We start from the raw sequence: 22,450 nt of genomic DNA on the forward strand, positions 1-22,450 counted from the left end.
CTCTTTATAGTAAATTTCTCTAGAAATTGCTATTTATAGTAAATTTCTCAAGAAGTTGCTCTTTATAGTAAATTTCTCTAGAAATTGCTATTTATAGTAAATTTCTCAAGAAATTGTAATTTATAGTAGATTTGCTTGTTATAGTAAATATCTCAAGAAATTGTTATTTATAGCAAATTTGCTATTTAAAGGGAATTTCTCCAGAATTTTCTATTTATAGTATATTTCTCAAGAGTGCTATTTATAGTAATTTTCTCAAAAAATTGCTATTTATAGTAAATTTCTCAAGATGTTGCTATTTATAGTATTCTTAAGAAGTTGCTGTTTATAGTAAATTTCTCAAGAAATTGCTATTTATAGTGAATTTTCTATTTATAGTAAATTTCTCAAGAAGTTGCAATTTATAGTAATTTTCTCTAGAAATTGCTATTTATAGAAAATTTATTAAGAAATTGCTATTTATAGTAATTTTCCCAAGGATTTGCTATTTATAATAAATTTCTCAAGTTGCTATTTATATTAATTTTCTGAAGAAGTTGCTATTTATAGTAATTTCTCTCTTGAGTTTCCTTTTTATATAGTAAATTTATCAATGTTTCATTTGAAGTTCACTTTTTTGCTGTACTGTAGTTGAGTGCAGAAAACTAAATTCTATTACACTCCATAACACTAAAACTTGTTTGGGTTTTTTTGCCTGAATTGTGTTAGAAACACTTAAAATATATTTATTTTTAAAACAAACACTCATAAACATTCATGTTCGTACATTCAAACATACATTTGTACAGATTGCTAATTGTCAAAAAAAGAAAACAAATTATACATGTAAAAGTATTAGGAAAGTGTAGATGCAACCTGAAATATCCGACTAAAGTTTATAGTTAGAAATTAATTGGATACTAAACTCAGATTAAAAAGGCTATCTGAGATTTTCTGATATTTTTCCACCTCATGACATTCAAAAGATTTTTCATACAATTCGTCAAATTTTACGAAATTTCGAATTCTTCGTTGTATAGACAACAACTTAATTGATTCAATGTACCTTTTAATTCAAGCTGACTTTATATTTATTGTTACAAACTTTACGACTTAATTTATATATCCTTAAACATTTATAGCTGCCATAGCAGAAATAGTGTGTGTAGAAAACTTATTTCAAAATAAATTATGACTTTTGTTTATACAAGTCTTCCCACCTGTGTCCGCCCCCTCCCATCACAGTAAACACACTTGACAATTTTTTTCTTTTAATATCCAATACACGTCATAACAAGATTTTGTATTTTAACAAAAAATAGCTATGACACAAATATGAAAATATTTATTTAGAAAAAAAAAATGCAGGAGACGAGCAACAAAAAACGCAACGTCATAGTATAAAATATTTTTAGAAAACTGGCCGAATAGCAACGAAAATTATTTAGCGACAAAAACAGTATATTTTTAATGGCGCTTAAAAGTGCGCAAAAAAACAATCAAGCAGTAAAATAAAACATGGAAACATTTGGCATGCCAAACTGGCACCATTCCTACATATAACTTACAGAGAATAATAAGTTTGAGGAGGGGATGGATTTGAGGGGGGAAACGCGGTAGAAAAAGGGGATATAAAATACTAGATAGCTGAATTTTTGACAAAATTCACTATAAATAGCAAATTTACAATAAAAAGCAATTTCTTGAGAAATTTACTATAAATAGCAAAACATGGAAATATCATTATAAATAGCAAATTTACTATAAATATCAATTTCTTGAGAAATTTACTATAAATAGCAAATTCTTGAGAAAATTAGTATAAATAGTACTCGTGAGAAATATACTATAACTAACAAATTCTGGAGAAATTCACAATAAATAGCAAATTTACTATAAATAACAATTTCTTGAGAAATTTACTGTAAATAGCACTCTTGAGAAATATACTATAAATAGCAATTTCTTGAGAAATTTACTATAAATAGCAAATTCTGGAGAAATTTACAATAAATAACAATTTCTTGAGAAATTTACTACAAATAGCACTCTTGACAAATTTACTATAAATAGCAAATTCTGGAGAAATTCACTTTAAATGGCAAATTTGCCTTAAATAACAATTTCTTGAGAAATTTACTACAAATATCACTCTTGACAAATTTACTATAAATAGCAAATTCTGGAGAAATTCACAATAAATAGCAAATTTGCTATAAATAACCATTTCTTGAGAAATTTACTGTAAATAGCACTCTTGAGAATTTACTATAAATAGCAAATTCTGGAGAAATTCACTTTAAATAGCAAATTTACAATAAATTGCAATTTTTTGAGAAATTTACTATAAATAGCAAATTCTGGAGAAATTTACTATAAATAGCAAAATTTGGAAATATCATTATAAATAGCAAATTTTCTATAAATAGTACTCTTGAGAAATATACTATAAATAGCTATATCTTGAGAAATTTACTACAAATAGCAAATTCTGGAGAAATTTACAATAAATAACAATTTCTTGAGAAATTTACTACAAATAGCACTCTTGACAAATTTACTATAAATAGCATATTCTGGAGAAATTCCCTTTAAATAGCAAATTTACAATAAATTGCAATTTCTTGAGAAAATTCCTATAAATTGCAATTTTGGAGAAATTTACTATAAATGGCAAAACTTGGAAAATTCGCTATAAATAGCAAATTTTTAATATATTTACTATAAATAGCAAATTCTGGAGAAATTCACTATAAATAGCAAATTTTCTATAAATAGCTATTTCTTGAGAATTTTACTATAAATAGCAAATTCGGGACAAATTCACTTTAAATATCAAATTTGCTATCAATAACAATTTCTTGAGAAATTTACTATAAATAGCAAGTTCTGGAGACATTCACTTTAAATAACAAATTTACAGTAAATTGCAATTTCTGGAGAAATTTACTATAAATAGCAAAACTTGGAAAATTCGCTTTAAATAGCAATTTTTTAATTTATTTACTATAAATAGCAAATTCTGCAGAAATTCACTATAAATAGCACATTTGCAATAAATAGCAATTTCTTGTGAAATTTACTATAAATTGCAACATTTTTCAGAAAATTAACTATAAATAGCTAATTTTGAATAAATTTACTATAAATATCAAATTCTAAAGAAATTCACTATAAATAGCAAATGTATATCGCTATTGCAAATAATAAAAATATCCTTGTATCCCTTTTACCAAAATTTCCTACCAGATCTATTGTACAATTGCATTGCAATTTTACAAAAAGAGTAACAACAATATAATGCACGTGAGTTTTATATTGCTATTTTTTTTCTCCCATTTACCGTTACAGTACATATTTTTGTTGTTGTTGTGCATTTTATCGCATTGTAATTTCGACCCACAGTTCACAGTGATAATGGTCAGTTTCAGTGCTTCTCTCTATACAGATGACTGGAATGTATAAACAATTCAAAAACAAAACACACAAACAAACATACATTTTTGAAGCCATAAACTCTTGACCACGTTGTGACGTTTTATGGCAATTTTATCAACCCCGTCAATGTACACAGGACAACCCCATTTAGTCCCCCCCTCCACCAACTTAACAGACTAAAATAAATCATATAGACAGAAAGAACGACAGACCCAACGATGTGGTTCTCACAGAGACATCATGAAACATTCTTGTTACGATTGTTCGAATATGACAAACTACACTACAATGATGTATGAGTTTTGGATTGTGTGTCTGTGGGTGGATTTTGAGGCACAAACTGATTGTAATTTTACTGTTTTATGGGGATTTTATTTTAACTCTTGTTATACATCCAGCTTAAATTTCTACTCTGTTATATTTCCAACAGAAATATTATTGTAAAGGAAACACATAAATACTGTGTGTGTGTGTGTGATCTGTAACTAATGTGTTGGTCTTTTCAATTATTTTAATGTTATTTGCATATAAAATGTTTCGTTATTTATTCTGATCGATTTTTTCCAAAATTCATATTTTTTTGTTTGTGTCCTTATTTCCATGCATATATGTATGTACCATGTGTATGCAAGTTTATATGCAAATTTTCTCTATAATTATTGTTTTGATGTAACATGGCCAAATTGCGATTTTTCATTAAGGCAAAAATATTTGTTTGTCATAAAATGGCAAAAAAACAAACCGTTGCTTGGACTGCTATTAGGGATGCCAATCCCGAAATCCCGATCCCGAAAATCCCGGGATTTTTCGGGATCGGGATTTCCCGAATCCCGGGATTTGTGAAAAAAAATCCCGGGATTTTTCGGGATTTACAAATCCCGAAACAAAATTATATTTCTTTATTTTTTGAAGCAAATAGAAAATTTTTTATTAGCAAAGTTGTTTAAACTAAAAAAAAATTTTCACCAAAGACAAAAATTTGCCTAATTAGAAAAATAACTGATAATAATCAGCAAATAACTAATAATAACAAAAATTATTTATTGTTTGCTTTGTTTTCCTTTAAAAATTGTTATTTTCGTTCCCTGGAAGACAAATATTAAAATTGCAATATATATGTAACACCCTGTTGAAATAATAAACAAATAAGAATCCGAAATAAGAACAACTTTGTTATGTGAGAAATAAACTAAGCGCTATAAAGTATTTGCGAAAAAATAACAAATATGAATTTTGAAAATCACAAAACCAAAAGTGCCCACAAAAGTTCTGTGTGGTACTATTTTTTAAGTGATGCAACAGGTGCGTCAAGGGCTAAATGCAAAGAATGCAATAAAATTTTAAAAACAAATGGAGGTTCAACAAACTCATCTTGGTGTAAGTTTCAAAAATAAATTATTTTATATCAATTGTTTCATATGTATATTTTAATTTTCCAGATTCACAACATTAAATTGGAAAAAGGTATCAATGAAGAACCGCAACCGAAAATATCAAAAATTACAGATTTTGCTGTTTTGCAAGAGGATTCACTTGGTGCTTGTATTGCACGTATGACGGCTCTTGATGGCTTACCATTTTCGGTTTTCATAACATCCACAGAACTTCGAAAGTCTTTAATAGCCCGAGGGTTTGAAGTTCCAAAATCAAAGGAAACAATTAAAACTAAATTTATGGAGTATTTTTTAAAGTGTAAAAACAGAATGAAGGAAGAAATAACCAAAATTAGAGCCAATGATTTAAAATTTAGCTTAACGTTTGACGAATGGACATCAACTGCTAATAAACGTTATATAAATATAATTATTCATTCATCTGACAAATTTTTTAATCTTGGCCTGGTAAGAATACAAAAGTCCGCTACTGCAGTAGTTTGCATTCAGTATTTAGAGGAGCGTTTAAGTGAATTCGGAGTGTCACTATCAAATGATGTAGTAGGTTTCACAACAGACGGGGCTTCTACAATGCAAAAAATTGGCAAACTGATTACACCGAAGCAGCAAATATGCTTAGCCCATGGTATACACCTCGCACTGGTAGATGTATTGTACAAATCTTTTGACTTAACAAACGAAAATGAATTGTCATCTTCAGATGATGACGAAACACTTGATTCTTTTGCATTTTTTTTAAGAGATACTAAAAATGATCTTACTGATAAATTTCATATAAAAGTACGTATTGAAAAGATCAGAACAATTGCAAAACTATTTAGAAAGTCGCCAACAAAAAATGAAATTTTACAAAAGTATGTGAAAGAAATAAAAGGAAAAGAATTGAAACTCATATTAGATTGCCGAACTCGGTGGAACACATTATTTGATATGTGCCAACGGTTTTCTGAATTGGAAATTCCAATAAAAAAAGCATTAATTGATTTAAAAACCCAACAGGTGACAGATGAAGAATTTGAATTACTTAAACATATAGTAATTATTTTAAATCCTGTAAAAGTAACAGTTGAAGCCCTCTGTCGCCATGATATGAATCTTTGCAAAGCTGATGCTGCACTTTCATTCATGATTAAAGAAATTTCCAAAATTGAATGCAAGTTAAGTGACGAACTCGTGAAATCTCTACTTAAACGAATACGAGAAAGGAGAACTCTCTACTCAACTCTTTTAAATTTTTTAAAAAATCCGAAATTAAAATCTGAATTTGATAACAAAATCGAAATGTTTGTTATTAAAAATGAATTAAAGAAGTTGATAGGACATTTTAAGAAAAAAGAGGGTTTTGGTGGATCTACTAAAGATGATTCCGATTCTGATCTATCAATTTTTGAGGAGCCAAATGAAGATCCCAATATTTCAATTATAATAAAATTGAATAATGCTATTGACTGTTAATATTGTCACCAATGATATGGAGACTAATATTGAAAAAGAAATAGACTTGTTTATTTCAGAGGCAAGTATTTGCAATCAGCATACAACAACTTATTAACAATTTTGCCTACAAGCGTTGACTGTGAACGCTGTTTTTCGTCAGCTGCATACATTGGCAACAAAATTCGATCGAGGCTATCTGATGACACTTTAGATGCCTTGATATTTTTAAGAAGTTATTTAAGAAGTTATTTAAGAAGTCAATTATACGTTAATGTCTTCAAATTAACGACCAAACTCACATTATATATAAATTACATATATTTTAGACATGAATTTTATTTTTCTGTTATAAACTTTTATTTTACTACATATTTATATTAAATATGAATTATATTTTGTTTTAAATCAATGAATTCGTTTTTGTTATATTACTAAAATAAATTTATTAAATAATAAATAATTGTTTTCATTAATAATTTAGTTTTTTTTCTTACGTGAAAAAAATCCCGAAATCCCGAAAAATCCCGGGATCCCGAAAAATCCCGGGATCCCGGGATTTACATTTATGAAATCCCGAATCCCGGGATTTGTAAAACCAGTCCCGTTTGGCATCCCTAACTGCTATTAACCTTTAACATTTCAATTACGCTAATAAAAATGTGTATATTTGCATTTTAAATCATTATCTACTTGGCATACAATATCAGCTTTATATTGTTTAAGGGTATTTTTTTAGCATGTTACATAAAAATTTAAATTTTGCAAAAATGCCTAATTTTATAAAATTAAAGACTGTATAAGATTATAACTAATGTATTTCAATAGATCTCTCAATAACTTGCTATTTATGGTAAATTTCTCAAGAATTTGCTATTTGTAGTGAATTTCTCAATAAGTTGCTTTCTATATTAAATTTCTCAAATTTGCTATTTATAGTCAATTTCTTGGAAACTTGCTATTTATAGTACATTTATCACGAAATTATAAATTTATAGTAAATTTCTCAAGAAGTTGCTAGTAAATTTGCTATTTATAGTAAGTTTATCAAATTGATATTTATAAGAAATTTCTTAAGAAGTTGCTATTTATAGTAAATATCTCAGGAAGTTGCTATTTATAGTAAATTTCTCAAGTTGCTATTTATAGTAAATTTTCTCAAGAAAGTGCTATTTATAGAAAATTTCTTAAGAAGTTGGTATTTATGGTAAACTTGCTAATTATAATAAATTTCTCAATAATTTGCTATTTATAGTAAATTTCTCTAGTTGCTATTTATAGTAAATTTCTCAAGAAGTTGCTGTTTACAGTAAATTCCTCCAGTTGCTATTTATAGTAATTTTTCTCAAGAAAGTGCTATTTATATTAAATTTCTCAAGAAATTGCTATTTATGGTGAACTTGCTATTTATATTATTTATAAATTGCCATTTATAGTATATTTCTCAAGAAATTGCTATATATTGTAAATTTTTTAAAAGATTGCTATTTATTGTAAATTTTTTAAGAAGTTGCTATTTATATTAAATTTCTCAAGAAATTGCTATTTATAGTAAATTTCTCAAGTTGCTATTTATAGTAAATTTTTTCAAGAAAGTGCTATTTATAGAAAATTTCTTAAGAAGTTGCTATTTATAATAAATTTCTCAATAATTTGCTATTTATATTAAATTTCTCAAGAAGCTGCTATTTATAGTAAATTTATCAAGTTGCAAATTCTTAAGAATTTGGTATTTATAGTATCTCTAGAAATTGCTATTTATGGTAAACTTGCTATTTATAGTATTTATAAATTGCTATTTATAGTAAATTTCTCAAGAAGTTGCTATTTATAGTAAATTTCTCAAGTTGCTATTTATAGTAATTTTTCGCAAGAAAGTGCTATTTATAGTAAATTTCTCAAGAAATTGCTATTTATGGTAAACTTGCTATTTATAGTATAGTCAAGCCCGACCATATAATACCCTACACTAAGTAAAAGAGCAAAAACGTTTTTCATTTAAAATTTCAATAATTTATATTTTTGAGTGATTTTCGGAAGTGGGCCTTATATGGGGGCTATGACCAATTATGGACCGATCACCATGAAATTAGTTCGTGTGATTTATGTCTATATGAAAGTTTACTATGTTGAATTTTGTGAGTATACCAACATTTTTAAGCGATTTATGCACATTAAAGTGATTTTCGGAAGCGGGTCTATATGGGAGCTATGACTAATTATAGACCGATCGTAACAAAATTTGGTGACATAAATTTTGTATATATAAAACTTATTTAGAGCGAAATTTGTGGAGATACATTTATAAATTAAACATTTATGACCGATAAAGTCCTATTTCGGAAGGACCTTTGTATGGGGGCTAGGTGAAATAATGTACCGATTTCAGCCATTTTCAATAGGCTTGGTCCTTGGGACGAAAATAATAATGTGTACCAAATTTGATCGAAATATCTTCAAAATTGCGACCTGTACTCTGCGCACAAGGTTTACATGGAAAGCCAGCCAGCCAATCAGACGGACGGACGGACGGATATCGTTTAATCGACTCAGAAAGTGATTCTAAGTCGATCGGTATACTTTAAGGTGGGTGTTAGACTAATATTTTTGGGCGTTACAAACATCTGCACAAACGCATTATACCCTCCTCACTATGGTGGTGCAGGGTATAACAACTTAAAATCAATAAAAACCATATTGAATCAATAAGAAACATTAACAAAAGTCTAGTAATGTTGAAATATTTTATTTCAATATGGAAAAATATTAATTTAAAGTTGAAAACTATTGATTTTTCATATTTCAAAGTTGCAGTTTTTTCTCTATGGATTCTTATTTTTTTAAAAATCATTCTTATTTACCAAGAGGAGAGAGAGAGTACATGGGTTGTGCTATTGAAACCATATGTTTCGATAACGAGCACCAGTAACAGTCACAGCTGGACCAGCCTCATCAATAATAACTCCAGCCTAAAATTCGTTTGATTTACAAGAGTTCTTTGCTAAATTTCCCATTGTATTATTTCGTTATGTCTACAGTTTTATATTTATAGTTTTTCTTAAGTAAATATGACAATAAATATTTGTTTTTTTTATTTATCTAATAACATGTCTAGTCATATGTATAATTTGATATTTATATAAAAATAAATTGTGTATTTACAACAAAGAAAATTCTTGAAATTTGAATATTTGTAAATATGAAGAAATAGAAATAATAAAAAAATAATAAATAAAATTCTTAAACATAAAAGAGCAGTTAACTCTAATAGTTAAGCTAAAAGGAAGTCTGGGCAAAGATATAATAGATTTTTAAACTATTTATTATATAAAATTTATAAAATGTCTTTTTTATGTTGTAAGCAAATGGAGTATTCTTTAGGCTAATACAGGAACGGATTCATTTTAACTTATTGGGGGTAGAGGGGGGGGGGGGTGTGTGTGTTTAACAATAAAGTAAAATTTATTTTATATTTTTCTCTTTTCTTTTTTCTATTTTAAAAATTTTTGGTTTTGGGAGGAAATTTTCTTTTTTCACCCCCCCTGGATCCACTCCTGTACTAACTTATATGTTTTTTTTAATTAATAATTAATTTCCTCCCAAAACCGAAAGGTTTGTAGTACATCTTTCCTCTGATTTCCTCTTAATTTTCCTTAGCCTATAACTTATCTCACAGCCCTTATTTAACTATTTATTTGCATTGTACCTATTGAAACTTTTATTTTTCGAATTTATTTGCTTGAATGAAGCTGCCATAATAATAATAACAATAAAAAAAGAAAAACAACCATAAATACTTGTCATTATTATAACGTTTGGTTAAACAACCACAACAACTAGTAGCAGACTTTAACAAACTTTATTATAAGTTCATCACAAGATCAGTAGTGTAATTTCCCTAAGCTCTCTTCCCAACTCTTCCAAAAACTCCTATAAAGCTATTCGACCATAGAGTTAAAAAACTTTTAGTAAAAGTGAGTAAGTGAGTGATTGTGTGAGTATGTATGAAAATTGCATACTTTTTTGCGTTTCCTATAAAAAATACTCTCTTTCTCCTTCACATCTTCGTTAACATTGACGTCGTTATGTCTTGCTTTTTTCTACTTACATTTTGTTGTCGTTTTTATTATATTTATACACTTCATTGAATCTTTTAATAATGACAATGAAAATATGCTTCTCCTTATTTATGTAGATGACTCTCCACTTACTCATCATCATCATCATTTTCGTCATTTTGAGCAGCTCTTTGTCGTCATCTTTATCTTGCTATTAGTATTTTTTAATTTTTTCTTAAATGCTGTTCTTATTTTTTTTGTTTGTTAGCCAGCCCTCTTAAATTTGTATAAGAGACTGTTTATTTTGCTTTCATATTTCGTTTTGTTTATGAATTTTACGTAGAATATTTTTTTTTTGTGTATTAAAGTCACGTTTTTGTCATTGTCATATTTTCATCATCATTATTTAAGAGAATGACAAAGATTAGTCATTTTTCGTTGATGGAGTGATGGGAAATCAAGCTGCCCTATTTGGCTGTGAGTGAGGCAGGCAGGCAGTTTCTTCGTTAATTTGACGTAATTGCTGTGGGAGCATGTGCATAAAGTTTTTTCTGTTTTTATTTTGAAATGTGGTAAATATGAGGGGAGAGGATGAAGGTTTACATAGAGAAAACAGTTTACTAGTGACAAGAAGTTTTGTTTGCTAATTATGGCATTTAAATAAATAGCTAATTTTGGAAACATTTCCTATGAATAGCTAAATTTGATAAATTTACCTACAAATAGCTTAATTTAGGAAATTTTCTCAAAATTAAAAATTTGGGGAAATTTTCTATAAATTTGATATTTTGGATAAATTTGGAGAATTTTCTTATAAACAACCATTTTGGGAAATTTCCTATGAATAGCAAAATGTTCCTACATATAGCTAAATTTGGGAGATTTTTCCATAAATAGCCAAATGTGATATTTTTTCCTTAAATAGCAAAATTTGGGAAATTTTTCATAAATAGCTAAATTTCGGACACAAAATGTTGCCTATATATTGTGTACCATTTATTAAATGTTACCCATACCCTCATAATGTGTTGCATTTTTAACGATCACAATAGAACTGAATCATTACCATTTATGCAATTTTAAAAAACTATACTTTTTGCTTACATAAAAAGTGGTGCATTTCTAACTCTTTGATAAAATTGAGGGTGAAACATGAAGCATATATTCAGGGTTTTACGGTAACATTATTAGAAAAGAACACGACCAAACTAAATTTTTTTCAATAGGCATCTGCCAGTTGACTTTTGTCAAAATTTGAAGAAGCTGTATCATTTAGTTTATGTTTAAAAGAGTCATTGATAGCAGACTACCCGTGACTTGAGGAGAAATTGGAAAAAAAACGTGAATTTTTTCCGCTCATTAATCATTAGTTTTTGCGGAAGAAAAACATCACTCAAAACAAAGCTAAGCTTCATAAGTACTATGGGAACACTGCACCAACAATTTCTATGGTAAAAAAGTGGTTTACTGAATTTCGTGCAAGCACGGAACATTTCAAACGTTCTGGACGCCCAGTGGAGGTCTCTACACCTGCAACAATCACGATATGGTATTGGACCATCCGAGATCGAAAGTGCGAGAGATTGTGGAAGCAATAGGTATCTCACATGGCTCAGGGGTTTCAATTTTGAATGATTACTTGGGTATGAGAAAGCTTTCCTCACAATCGAGTGCACAAAGGGGTACACAAGGGTGGCCCTTAATAGACGAAAGTTGGATTTTGGCGAGTGTCACCCCCCAGTTTGGTGAACATTAGTAAAAAATCATCCTGAAAAGTTTTGAGATGAATTTACAAGGGGAAAAAATGCATTTTTTTCAGTTTTTGTAAAAATTTCGCCATTAAAAAATTACTTTTGCAATTTAATTTAAAAGAATTGAAATGAGTACGTAATTGTCGTTCTAATGAGACATAAAAAACAGAAATTGGTCAAAAAATGTTAAAGTTATTAAAAATTCGCCAGGCCATTAACGTGTCTCAGGCAACCAGAACAAGAAATGTAGCAACAAAATTAACATATTTTTAGATAAATATTAAAATAAAAGCTCATTTTTACTTAAAATATATCCATATTTACTTGTATATGAGTTTTTGTCTTCGTAGGATACCGTTAACCTATTCGAAAGTATGACCAAAAAAATAAAATTTTTTTAACGGCAGTTTCAAAATTCTATTTTCAAATTTTTAAAAATTTTGTTAAACAAATTTCAGAATTCTTTGATCATCTCATTGGGATTTATTGAGAATATAATAGGGAATTAAAGTATGAAAAAATTATGAAAATATCTCTTATAGTTTTTCCGTACCTGCGATTTAAATTTTGAAATTTTGGAGAAAAACCAATTATTTGGCCATTTTTTTGGAGAATGAGCTCTATTTCCTTACTGTTATGAATTTTAAGTAAAACCTATTCAGAATATTATTGTCCAGATATTTCTAAATATACTCTGATAGTTTTACTAAAATTGGGAAACGTTAAATCGTGAAGGTCAAAGGTCAAATTTTTCAATATTAGGAGATTATGTTTTAAAATCAAATAATTTTTTATTCAAAAAACTGTGTTTCATTCAAAAAAGCACGGATTCTTTGTAATTTTTCTAAATTTGGAAAATTTCCTCAAAATATTAAAATAAAATAATTTTTTATTAAAAAAACTGTGTTTCATTCAAAAAGGTACGGAATTTTCGTTGCTAAATTTGGGAAATTTTCTAAAAATCGCTAATTATGGGAAATTTTCTAAATATCAACATTGGGAAATTTTTCATAAATCAAATTTGGGAAATTTTCTAAAAATAGCTAACGAAATTTATTTATAAATAGCTAATTTTTGGAAAATATCCTATAAATAGCATAATTTTGGAAATTTGTCTAAAATAGCAAGTTTTAGGAAATTGCCTATAAATGCAAATTTTGAAAAAATTTCCTCAAAATAGCTAAATTTGGGATATTTGCTATAAATAGCAAATATTGGGAAATTATCGCAAAATAGCAAATTTTTTAAAATTTTTTATAAATACAAAATTTTTAAGAAATTTCCTCAAATTGAAAAAAAATTGGAAATATTTCTAAAAATAGCTACATTTTTGGATATTTGCTATAAATAGCAGATTTTGGAAAATTTCCTATAAATACAAAATTTTGAAGAAATTTTCTGAAAATGAAACAAATTTGGGAATTTTTCTAAAAATTGCTAAATTAGGAATATTTCCTATAAATAGCAAATTTTGGGAAATTATCGCAAAATAGCAAATTTTGAAAAATTTCTTAAAAATACAAAATTTCGAAGACATTTCCTCAAAATGAAACAAATTTGAGAATTTTTCTAAAAATTGCTAAATTTGGAATATTTGCTATAAATAACAAATTTTGAGAAAATATCGCAAAATAGCAAATTTTGAAAAATTTCTTATAAATACAAAATTTTGAAGAAATCACAAAATTTATAGGAAATTTTGGATAAATTTCCTTTAAATAACAAATTTCGAGAGTAAATAGCAACATTTATGAAAAACTAGTTGACCGGCTTCGACCTGTAGCATTTACTAATGTTAGTTCGTCAAGTTTCTCCAACCCTGCCTGTTCTTATTTATTTGCAAATAAAATATCTAAATTTGTACTGCATACTTTAGGGGCTTTTTTATTACAGTTGACTGGACTCAAAAAAGCCGGTTTTAGCCGTAATTTTTTAATTTTTTTTCTTTACAAACCATCTCCTGAAATCAGCCAAATCGCTCCAGCCGCTCTCACGTGATGATATTACATACATGGACCATTTCATTTTTATATATATAGATACATTGATTTTATATGATTATTTTTATTAATTATCTTTTTTTTTTGTATAATTTTAGGTGTCACAATGCGGGAGAAAAAAGGTGGCGCCCTGCAAAAGCTCAAAAAGAGACTTTCACACAGTTTTGGAAGATTAAGTAAGTACAGCTATAAATTATTCAAATATTTTGTTACTCTTTTTAAAAAATAAAAAAACATTAAATTAATCTTAATTGAAATTCCTTAAAATCTATAAATTTTTTATAGGAATTAAAAGCAGGCACAAAATCTGTTTTTTACAATCTATATACAACAATTTATTACCAAAAAATATAAAACTTTTGACTATTTTGCAATTCAAATCATAAACAACTACTCCCCTTAGCCACATATCCATAGAGTAATTTTGGCAATTGTGTATCTGTTAAAGTGAGAAATTGTATATAAATAATGATGCTTCCAAGTGTATCAAATCCGATAAGCAGATAATCGTTTTATACTGATGCTGATTTTGATGCTGATTTTGATTGTGATTCTGATTCTGATTGAAATGTAGTGCGATTTACAGATATCATCAGCATTGTCATCATCACCTTCTTCTATAAGATTATGGCCATCTTCTACTTTACAATATTTTATCATTATCATCATCATTATTGTCATTTATTTTATTATTGCTTCTTGTATGAATAAAAACATGAAAATGAAATGAACACTTCATCAACATATTGGAGTTGGAGATGAAACTGCTGCTTTATACAATATTTAAGAGCAAAAGAAGTCTTCTATTGTTTTCCATCATGTTTTATTATTTTTTCAATATTTTTTGCTTGTCTTTTGTCTTTCCCCATCATGTTTATGAAATGTTTTCATACACTAAAAATATAAATAAATAAGCTGCTGATGAAAGAACAAAAACGGAAAATAAAGCAAAATTTTGTTTTGGGTGATTATGTTGTGAAGTACAAGAAAATACTTTTAAACAAATGCTATTAGTATCAGTTTAGTTTAGGAAACAGCAGGATAAATAACAAATATTTTTGTTTTTCCAACTTTTGTGGAGATTTTGTAGGAAAATTAGTAGATATTGATTTTTTGTTTGTTTTGATAGACAAGACAAAATTTGCCAAAAATAAACTTTTACTCAACTAGTTTGAGGTTTGAGGGGAAAAATTTTTGCTGTCTAGGATTTAAATAAATTGCTTTAATAGGAAACTTTAGCTGTAAAATGTTTGCACAAAATTACATGGTCCTTCGAAGGACCAATAGTAGTTTCAAACAATACTTTAAACCAAAATTTAAAATACTTTTTATATAAAATCTAAACGTTAGTCCCTCAAATTAATATATTTTTAAACATATGTCCTTTATTAAATAAAATTTTATTTTTTTTCATGGTCCTTAAAATTTTTGAAAATTTTCTTCTTTTTCAAAATTTAAGGAAATATTCCTGGGTCATTTAATTTGATTTCCTATTTAGCTAACCTACTTTGTGATTTATTGAAATACACCACATTATTTGCTATTGTGGTCCTTTGAACCCAACATAAAATTCCTACAAGTAATTATAACTTTTTTTTAATGATCTCCTCACGCTTTAAAAATCTAAATAAACAACAGCTTGCTGTACATCAATTTAAAACATTTGATTGCGTTTGTTTTTCAATTGAAAATGTAATTTGTTTTTATTTTCATTTTCATTTCCAATGATTATCCTGCTTTCTCAAATCCTCTAGAGTTTTAAGCTGGAAATTTGTGTTTAAGCAGTATTATTATTTCTTTTGTTTACGGCTACATTTTGCAAATCCTATAAAATGTTTTTAATATTCCCAAACATTAGCAAATACATTTTTTATAAGACGAAGTAGTAGGTACGTTCGTACATAAATTTGTATGAATTTAATTTTACTTTCGCAGTGATTTATTACCGTACAAAGTAAATAAAATCCAAAATTTAATAACAATTGTTTTAAAGATGTAGCCAGGCAGCTAAATAAACATCAGTTCGTATACAACAATATAATAAAAACATTGAAATTATTTAACATAAAGAAACATGCACATGACGTGTACAATTACTACATAAAATTTCTAAACACTCTTTCTAATATGTAAGAGTCAATATGTAGGTACTTAAAAATTTAAAGATACTGAAAATAATTTTCAATGATTTTCGGCGTGTGAATGAATTGTACGCAGTTGTGGTACTAGTAGAGCAAATAAACTTGGTGGTTTTAAGTGTTTGAGGAAAAAAAAGATCAGATATTTGAAAGAATGCTTTTAGGAAGACCAAATATAACTGACTATATCTCGCCAAAAGGTTGGGAACTAATAACAATTGGTATAGGATATAATTCCGCTTCTTAATGTAAGTAATTAATCGCATTCCCCATTCCCTTATGTGTCCAATCAATCCGTTTTATTAATTTTATCCCCTTTAGCTCAGAAGGTCAATATCTAGGATTAAATTTTTGCCTAATTTCAACTATAGTGACCTTTGACCTTCAATGTATTGTTTGGATTTAAGGTGGATTATGGAAGTTCACAAAGCCTTTGAAAATACGATCTTGACCCTGTTTAATGTATCCGATTATTCGAATATTTTTTATTCGAATGACAATCCTAGTCCTATTGTGCATAAATATTATTAGGAATATGTCAATATTTTCTAAGATTTACAAATATCTATATTAGAGTGACAATCAGTTGTATGGAAAAAAATTTTTGTTAAAATTTTGAAGAGTGCCGGGTGGAATATTGTGACACTAGGCCTAAATGTTAAGTGCTGAAAATTTGAGCCAAATCGGGCAACGATTTCTGGACGCGCATCGAGGTCAAAGTTCAGATATATGCAAAATTTTACTATTTATATGGACCCAGCAAAAAAAGTGAGGAAGAAGATGCAGAATTTTCACAACAAATAGCATGCTTGATGTACTTCCAATTTTGGTGAAAAAGCTATGAATTTTACATTAGCTTGTCATTGGAGGGATGTTGTTCATTTTTGACAACTTTTTACTTAATAAATTCGATGCTTTCGATGCGATTAAATTTCGATTTTAAGGTGTTATTTTAATGTAGGTAGTGGATACCTATATTTTTTGGCATCTTGGATGGAAATATAAATAATAGAAAAAAGTGATGTAATTGAGCATTATTTATGAATTGATTTTAATGTAGTTATAAAATTTATGAAACAATGGTTGATTAATTTTAATGATTAAAAAATGTAAAAATTGTTTGTATACCAATTTTTACAGGTTTTAATAAATTTTATAAAATTCAAAAAATGTAGGAAACAATTACATCAACGAAATATTTATAATTCAGTGTCATATTTAAAATCACATCCCAGCAAAAAAAAGTGAGGAAGAAGATGCAGAATTTTCACAACAAATAGCATGCTTGATGTACTTCCAATTTTGGTGAAAAAGCTATGAATTTTACATTAGCTTGTCATTGGAGGGATGTTGTTCATTTTTGACAACTTGTTACTTAATAAATTCGATGCTTTCGATGCTTTCGATGCGATTAAATTTCGATTTTAAGGTGTTATTTTAATGTAGGTAGTTATATTTTTTGGCATCTTGGATGGAAATATAAATAATAGAAAAAAAGTGATGTAATTGACCATTTATGAATTGATTTTAATGTAGTTATAAAATTTATGAAACAATGGCTGATTAATTTTAATGATTAAAAAATGTAAAAATTGTTTGTATACCAATTTTTACAGGTTTTAATAAATTTTAAAAAATTCAAAAAATGTAGGAAACAATTACATCAACGAAATATTTATAATTCAGTGTCAAATACCCATATTTAAAATCACATCTTCAGAGGTAGAAAAGATTCATTTGCAACTTTAGATGTGATTAAAATGTCATATGTAAAGATGCACTTCCATTATTTTTTGCTGGGGAATAAATAGGTGAAACTCGTTAACTTTCTGCATTGTTTTCTAGAAATATGTAGATTTATTTATATTAATGAATATTACATTAAAAAAAAAGTTTTGGAAATTAACCCTGTATCTCCTTTGGTTCAAAATGACCCAATACTGTATTATCGCCAAAATTAGAGAAAAATGCAAATTTTTCAGTTTTTGAAAAAATGTTGCTACTAAATAAATACTTTTGCAATTGAATGCAAGAGAATCGAAATATGTACGCAATTATCGTTGTAATGAAATATAAATGACAAAATTTGATTAAAAAATGTTAAAGTTATTACAAATTCGCCAGACCATTACCATGTTTCAGGCCAATTGAACAAAAAATTTAGAAAAAAATTTAGATATTTCGAGAAAAATTAAAATAAAAGCTCATTTTTACTTAAAATATGTCCATATTTACTTGTATATAAGTTTTTGTCTTCGTAGGATACCGTTAACCTATTCGCAGGTATGGCCAAAAAAAATAATTTTTTTTAACGGCTGTTTCAAAACTCCATTTTCAAATTTTTAAAAATTTTGTTAAACTAATTTCAGATTTTTTCGATCATCACATTGGAGTTTATTGAGATCAAAATAGGGAATAAAAATATGAAAAAATTATGTCAATACCTCTTACAGTTTTTCCGTACCTGCGATTGAAATTTTGCGTTTTTCAAGAAAAACTAATTTTTTGTCCATATTTAGGCGAATGAGTCCAATTTCCTTACTGTTATAAATTTTAAGTAAAACCTATTCATAATATTATAGTCCTTGTAATTTGAAATATGTTCTGAAAGTTTTACTGAAATCGGAAAACGATAACCTTTGAATCGTGAAGGTCAAAGGTCAAATTTTTCAATATTTGGAATTTCTTATGAAAAGATAGCGAAATGTTACATATTTTTGGGCCGATTTTCATGAAACTTGAGGAAAATATATATTGGGGTCTAGCATTTATAACAACAGTGCAAAAATGAATTTTAACCTTTAAGAGGACTTGGGGTCAAAATGGTTGTGTTTTTCTTGATTTTAAAAGTTGAGAATAATTTGGACCCCAAGTGCTGCTAAGGGTTAATTTCCATTTTTATGCTGTTATTTTAAATTCTGGACTTTATGTTATATTTTCCTCAAGTTTCATGAAAATCGGCCCAAAAATATGTAAAATTTCGCTATCTTTTCATTAGAAATTCCAAATATTGAAAAATTTGACCTTTGACCTTCACGATTCAAAGGTAATCGTTTTCCGATTTTAGTAAAACTTTCAGAACATATTTAAAATTATAAGGACTATAATATTATGAATAGGTTTTACTTAAAATTTATAACAGTAAGGAAATTGGACTCATTCGCCTAAATATGGACAAAAAATTAGTTTTTCTTGAAAAACGCAAAATTTCAATCGCAGGTACGGAAAAACTGTAAGAGGTATTGACATAATTTTTTCATATTTTTATTCCCTATTTTGATCTCAATAAACCCCAATGTGATGATCGAAAAAATCTGAAATTTGTTTAACAAAATTTTTAAAAATTTGAAAATGGAGTTTTGAAACAGCCGTTAAAAAAAATTATTTTTTTTGGCCATACCTGCGAATAGGTTAACGGTATCCTACGAAGACAAAAACTTATATACAAGTAAATATGGACATATTTTAAGTAAAAATGAGCTTTTATTCTAATTTTTCTCGAAATATATTAATTTTTATTCCTAAATTTTTTGTTCAAGTAGCCTGAAACACGTTAATGGTCTGGCGAATTTGTAATAACTTTAACATTTTTTAACCAAATTTTGTCACTTATATCTCATTACAACGATAATTACGTACACATTTCGATTATTTTGCATTCAATTGCAAAAGTATTTATTTAGTAGCAAAATTTTTAAAATATCTGGAAAATTTGCATTTTTTCCGAATTTTGGCGATAATACAGTTTTTGGGTCATTTTGACACAAAGGAGATGCAGGGTTAACTTCCAAAAAAAATTTTTTAATGTAATATTCATTAATATAAATAAATCTATACATTTCTAGAAAACAATGCAGAAATTTAACGAGTTTCACCTATTTATCCCATATAAATAGTATAATTTTGCATATATCTGAACTTTGACCTCGATGCGCGTCCAGAAATCGTTGCCCGATTTGGCTCAAATTTTCAGCACTTAACATTTAGGCCTAGTGTCACAATATTCCACCAGGCACTCTTTGAAATCTAAAAAAAAAAAATCGGCTGTCACTCTAATCTTTATATATAAACAAGTAAGAAAGTATGGTCGGTCAAGCCCGACCATTTGATACCCTACACTAAGTTAAAGAGCAAAAACATTTTTCTTTTAAAATTTCAATAATTTATATTTTCGAGTGATTTTCGGAAGTGGGCCTTATATGGGGGTAGGGATGCCAATCCCGAAATCCCGATCCCGAAAATCCCGGGATTTTTCGGGATCGGGATTTCCCGAATCCCGGGATTTGTGAAAAAAAATCCCGGGATTTTTCGGGATTTACAAATCCCGAAACAAAATTATATTTCTTTATTTTTTGAAGCAAATAGAAAATTTTTTATTAGCAAAGTTGTTTAAACTAAAAAAAAATTTTCACCAAAGACAAAAATTTGCCTAATTAGAAAAATAACTGATAATAATCAGCAAATAACTAATAATAACAAAAATTATTTATTGTTTGCTTTGTTTTCCTTTAAAAATTGTTATTTTCGTTCCCTGGAAGACAAATATTAAAATTGCAATATATATGTAACACCCTGTTGAAATAATAAACAAATAAGAATCCGAAATAAGAACAACTTTGTTATGTGAGAAATAAACTAAGCGCTATAAAGTATTTGCGAAAAAATAACAAATATGAATTTTGAAAATCACAAAACCAAAAGTGCCCACAAAAGTTCTGTGTGGTACTATTTTTTAAGTGATGCAACAGGTGCGTCAAGGGCTAAATGCAAAGAATGCAATAAAATTTTAAAAACAAATGGAGGTTCAACAAAAGGTCTTCTAACTCATCTTGGTGTAAGTTTCAAAAATAAATTATTTTATATCAATTGTTTCATATGTATATTTTAATTTTCCAGATTCACAACATTAAATTGGAAAAAGGTATCAATGAAGAACCGCAACCGAAAATATCAAAAATTACAGATTTTGCTGTTTTGCAAGAGGATTCACTTGGTGCTTGTATTGCACGTATGACGGCTCTTGATGGCTTACCATTTTCGGTTTTCATAACATCCACAGAACTTCGAAAGTCTTTAATAGCCCGAGGGTTTGAAGTTCCAAAATCAAAGGAAACAATTAAAACTAAATTTATGGAGTATTTTTTAAAGTGTAAAAACAGAATGAAGGAAGAAATAACCAAAATTAGAGCCAATGATTTAAAATTTAGCTTAACGTTTGACGAATGGACATCAACTGCTAATAAACGTTATATAAATATAATTATTCATTCATCTGACAAATTTTTTAATCTTGGCCTGGTAAGAATACAAAAGTCCGCTACTGCAGTAGTTTGCATTCAGTATTTAGAGGAGCGTTTAAGTGAATTCGGAGTGTCACTATCAAATGATGTAGTAGGTTTCACAACAGACGGGGCTTCTACAATGCAAAAAATTGGCAAACTGATTACACCGAAGCAGCAAATATGCTTAGCCCATGGTATACACCTCGCACTGGTAGATGTATTGTACAAATCTTTTGACTTAACAAACGAAAATGAATTGTCATCTTCAGATGATGACGAAACACTTGATTCTTTTGCATTTTTTTTAAGAGATACTAAAAATGATCTTACTGATAAATTTCATATAAAAGTACGTATTGAAAAGATCAGAACAATTGCAAAACTATTTAGAAAGTCGCCAACAAAAAATGAAATTTTACAAAAGTATGTGAAAGAAATAAAAGGAAAAGAATTGAATATGAATCTTTGCAAAGCTGATGCTGCACTTTCATTCATGATTAAAGAAATTTCCAAAATTGAATGCAAGTTAAGTGACGAACTCGTGAAATCTCTACTTAAACGAATACGAGAAAGGAGAACTCTCTACTCAACTCTTTTAAATTTTTTAAAAAATCCGAAATTAAAATCTGAATTTGATAACAAAATCGAAATGTTTGTTATTAAAAATGAATTAAAGAAGTTGATAGGACATTTTAAGAAAAAAGAGGGTTTTGGTGGATCTACTAAAGATGATTCCGATTCTGATCTATCAATTTTTGAGGAGCCAAATGAAGATCCCAATATTTCAATTATAATAAAATTGAATAATGCTATTGACTGTTAATATTGTCACCAATGATATGGAGACTAATATTGAAAAAGAAATAGACTTGTTTATTTCAGAGGCAAGTATTTGCAATCAGCATACAATAACTTATTAACAATTTTGCCTACAAGCGTTGACTGTGAACGCTGTTTTTCGTCAGCTGCATACATT

General features: G+C 27.8%; 1 protein-coding gene across 2 annotated transcripts in view; it reads left to right on the plus strand.

Moving 5' to 3' along the window:
- The window catches only part of Eip63E (cyclin dependent kinase Eip63E), a 528,239-nt gene that overhangs the window by 264,390 nt on the left and 241,399 nt on the right, over positions 1-22,450 (plus strand). For both annotated transcript variants that reach the window (XM_065506488.1, XM_065506489.1), the window contains exon 2: positions 14,153-14,230. In XM_065506488.1, coding sequence (XP_065362560.1) covers positions 14,153-14,230 — 78 coding nt within the window. The remainder of the gene's footprint in view (positions 1-14,152; positions 14,231-22,450) is intronic.

Source organism: Calliphora vicina, chromosome 3 (genome assembly GCF_958450345.1).
Source record: "Calliphora vicina chromosome 3, idCalVici1.1, whole genome shotgun sequence".
Taxonomy (NCBI): Eukaryota; Metazoa; Arthropoda; class Insecta; order Diptera; family Calliphoridae; genus Calliphora; species Calliphora vicina.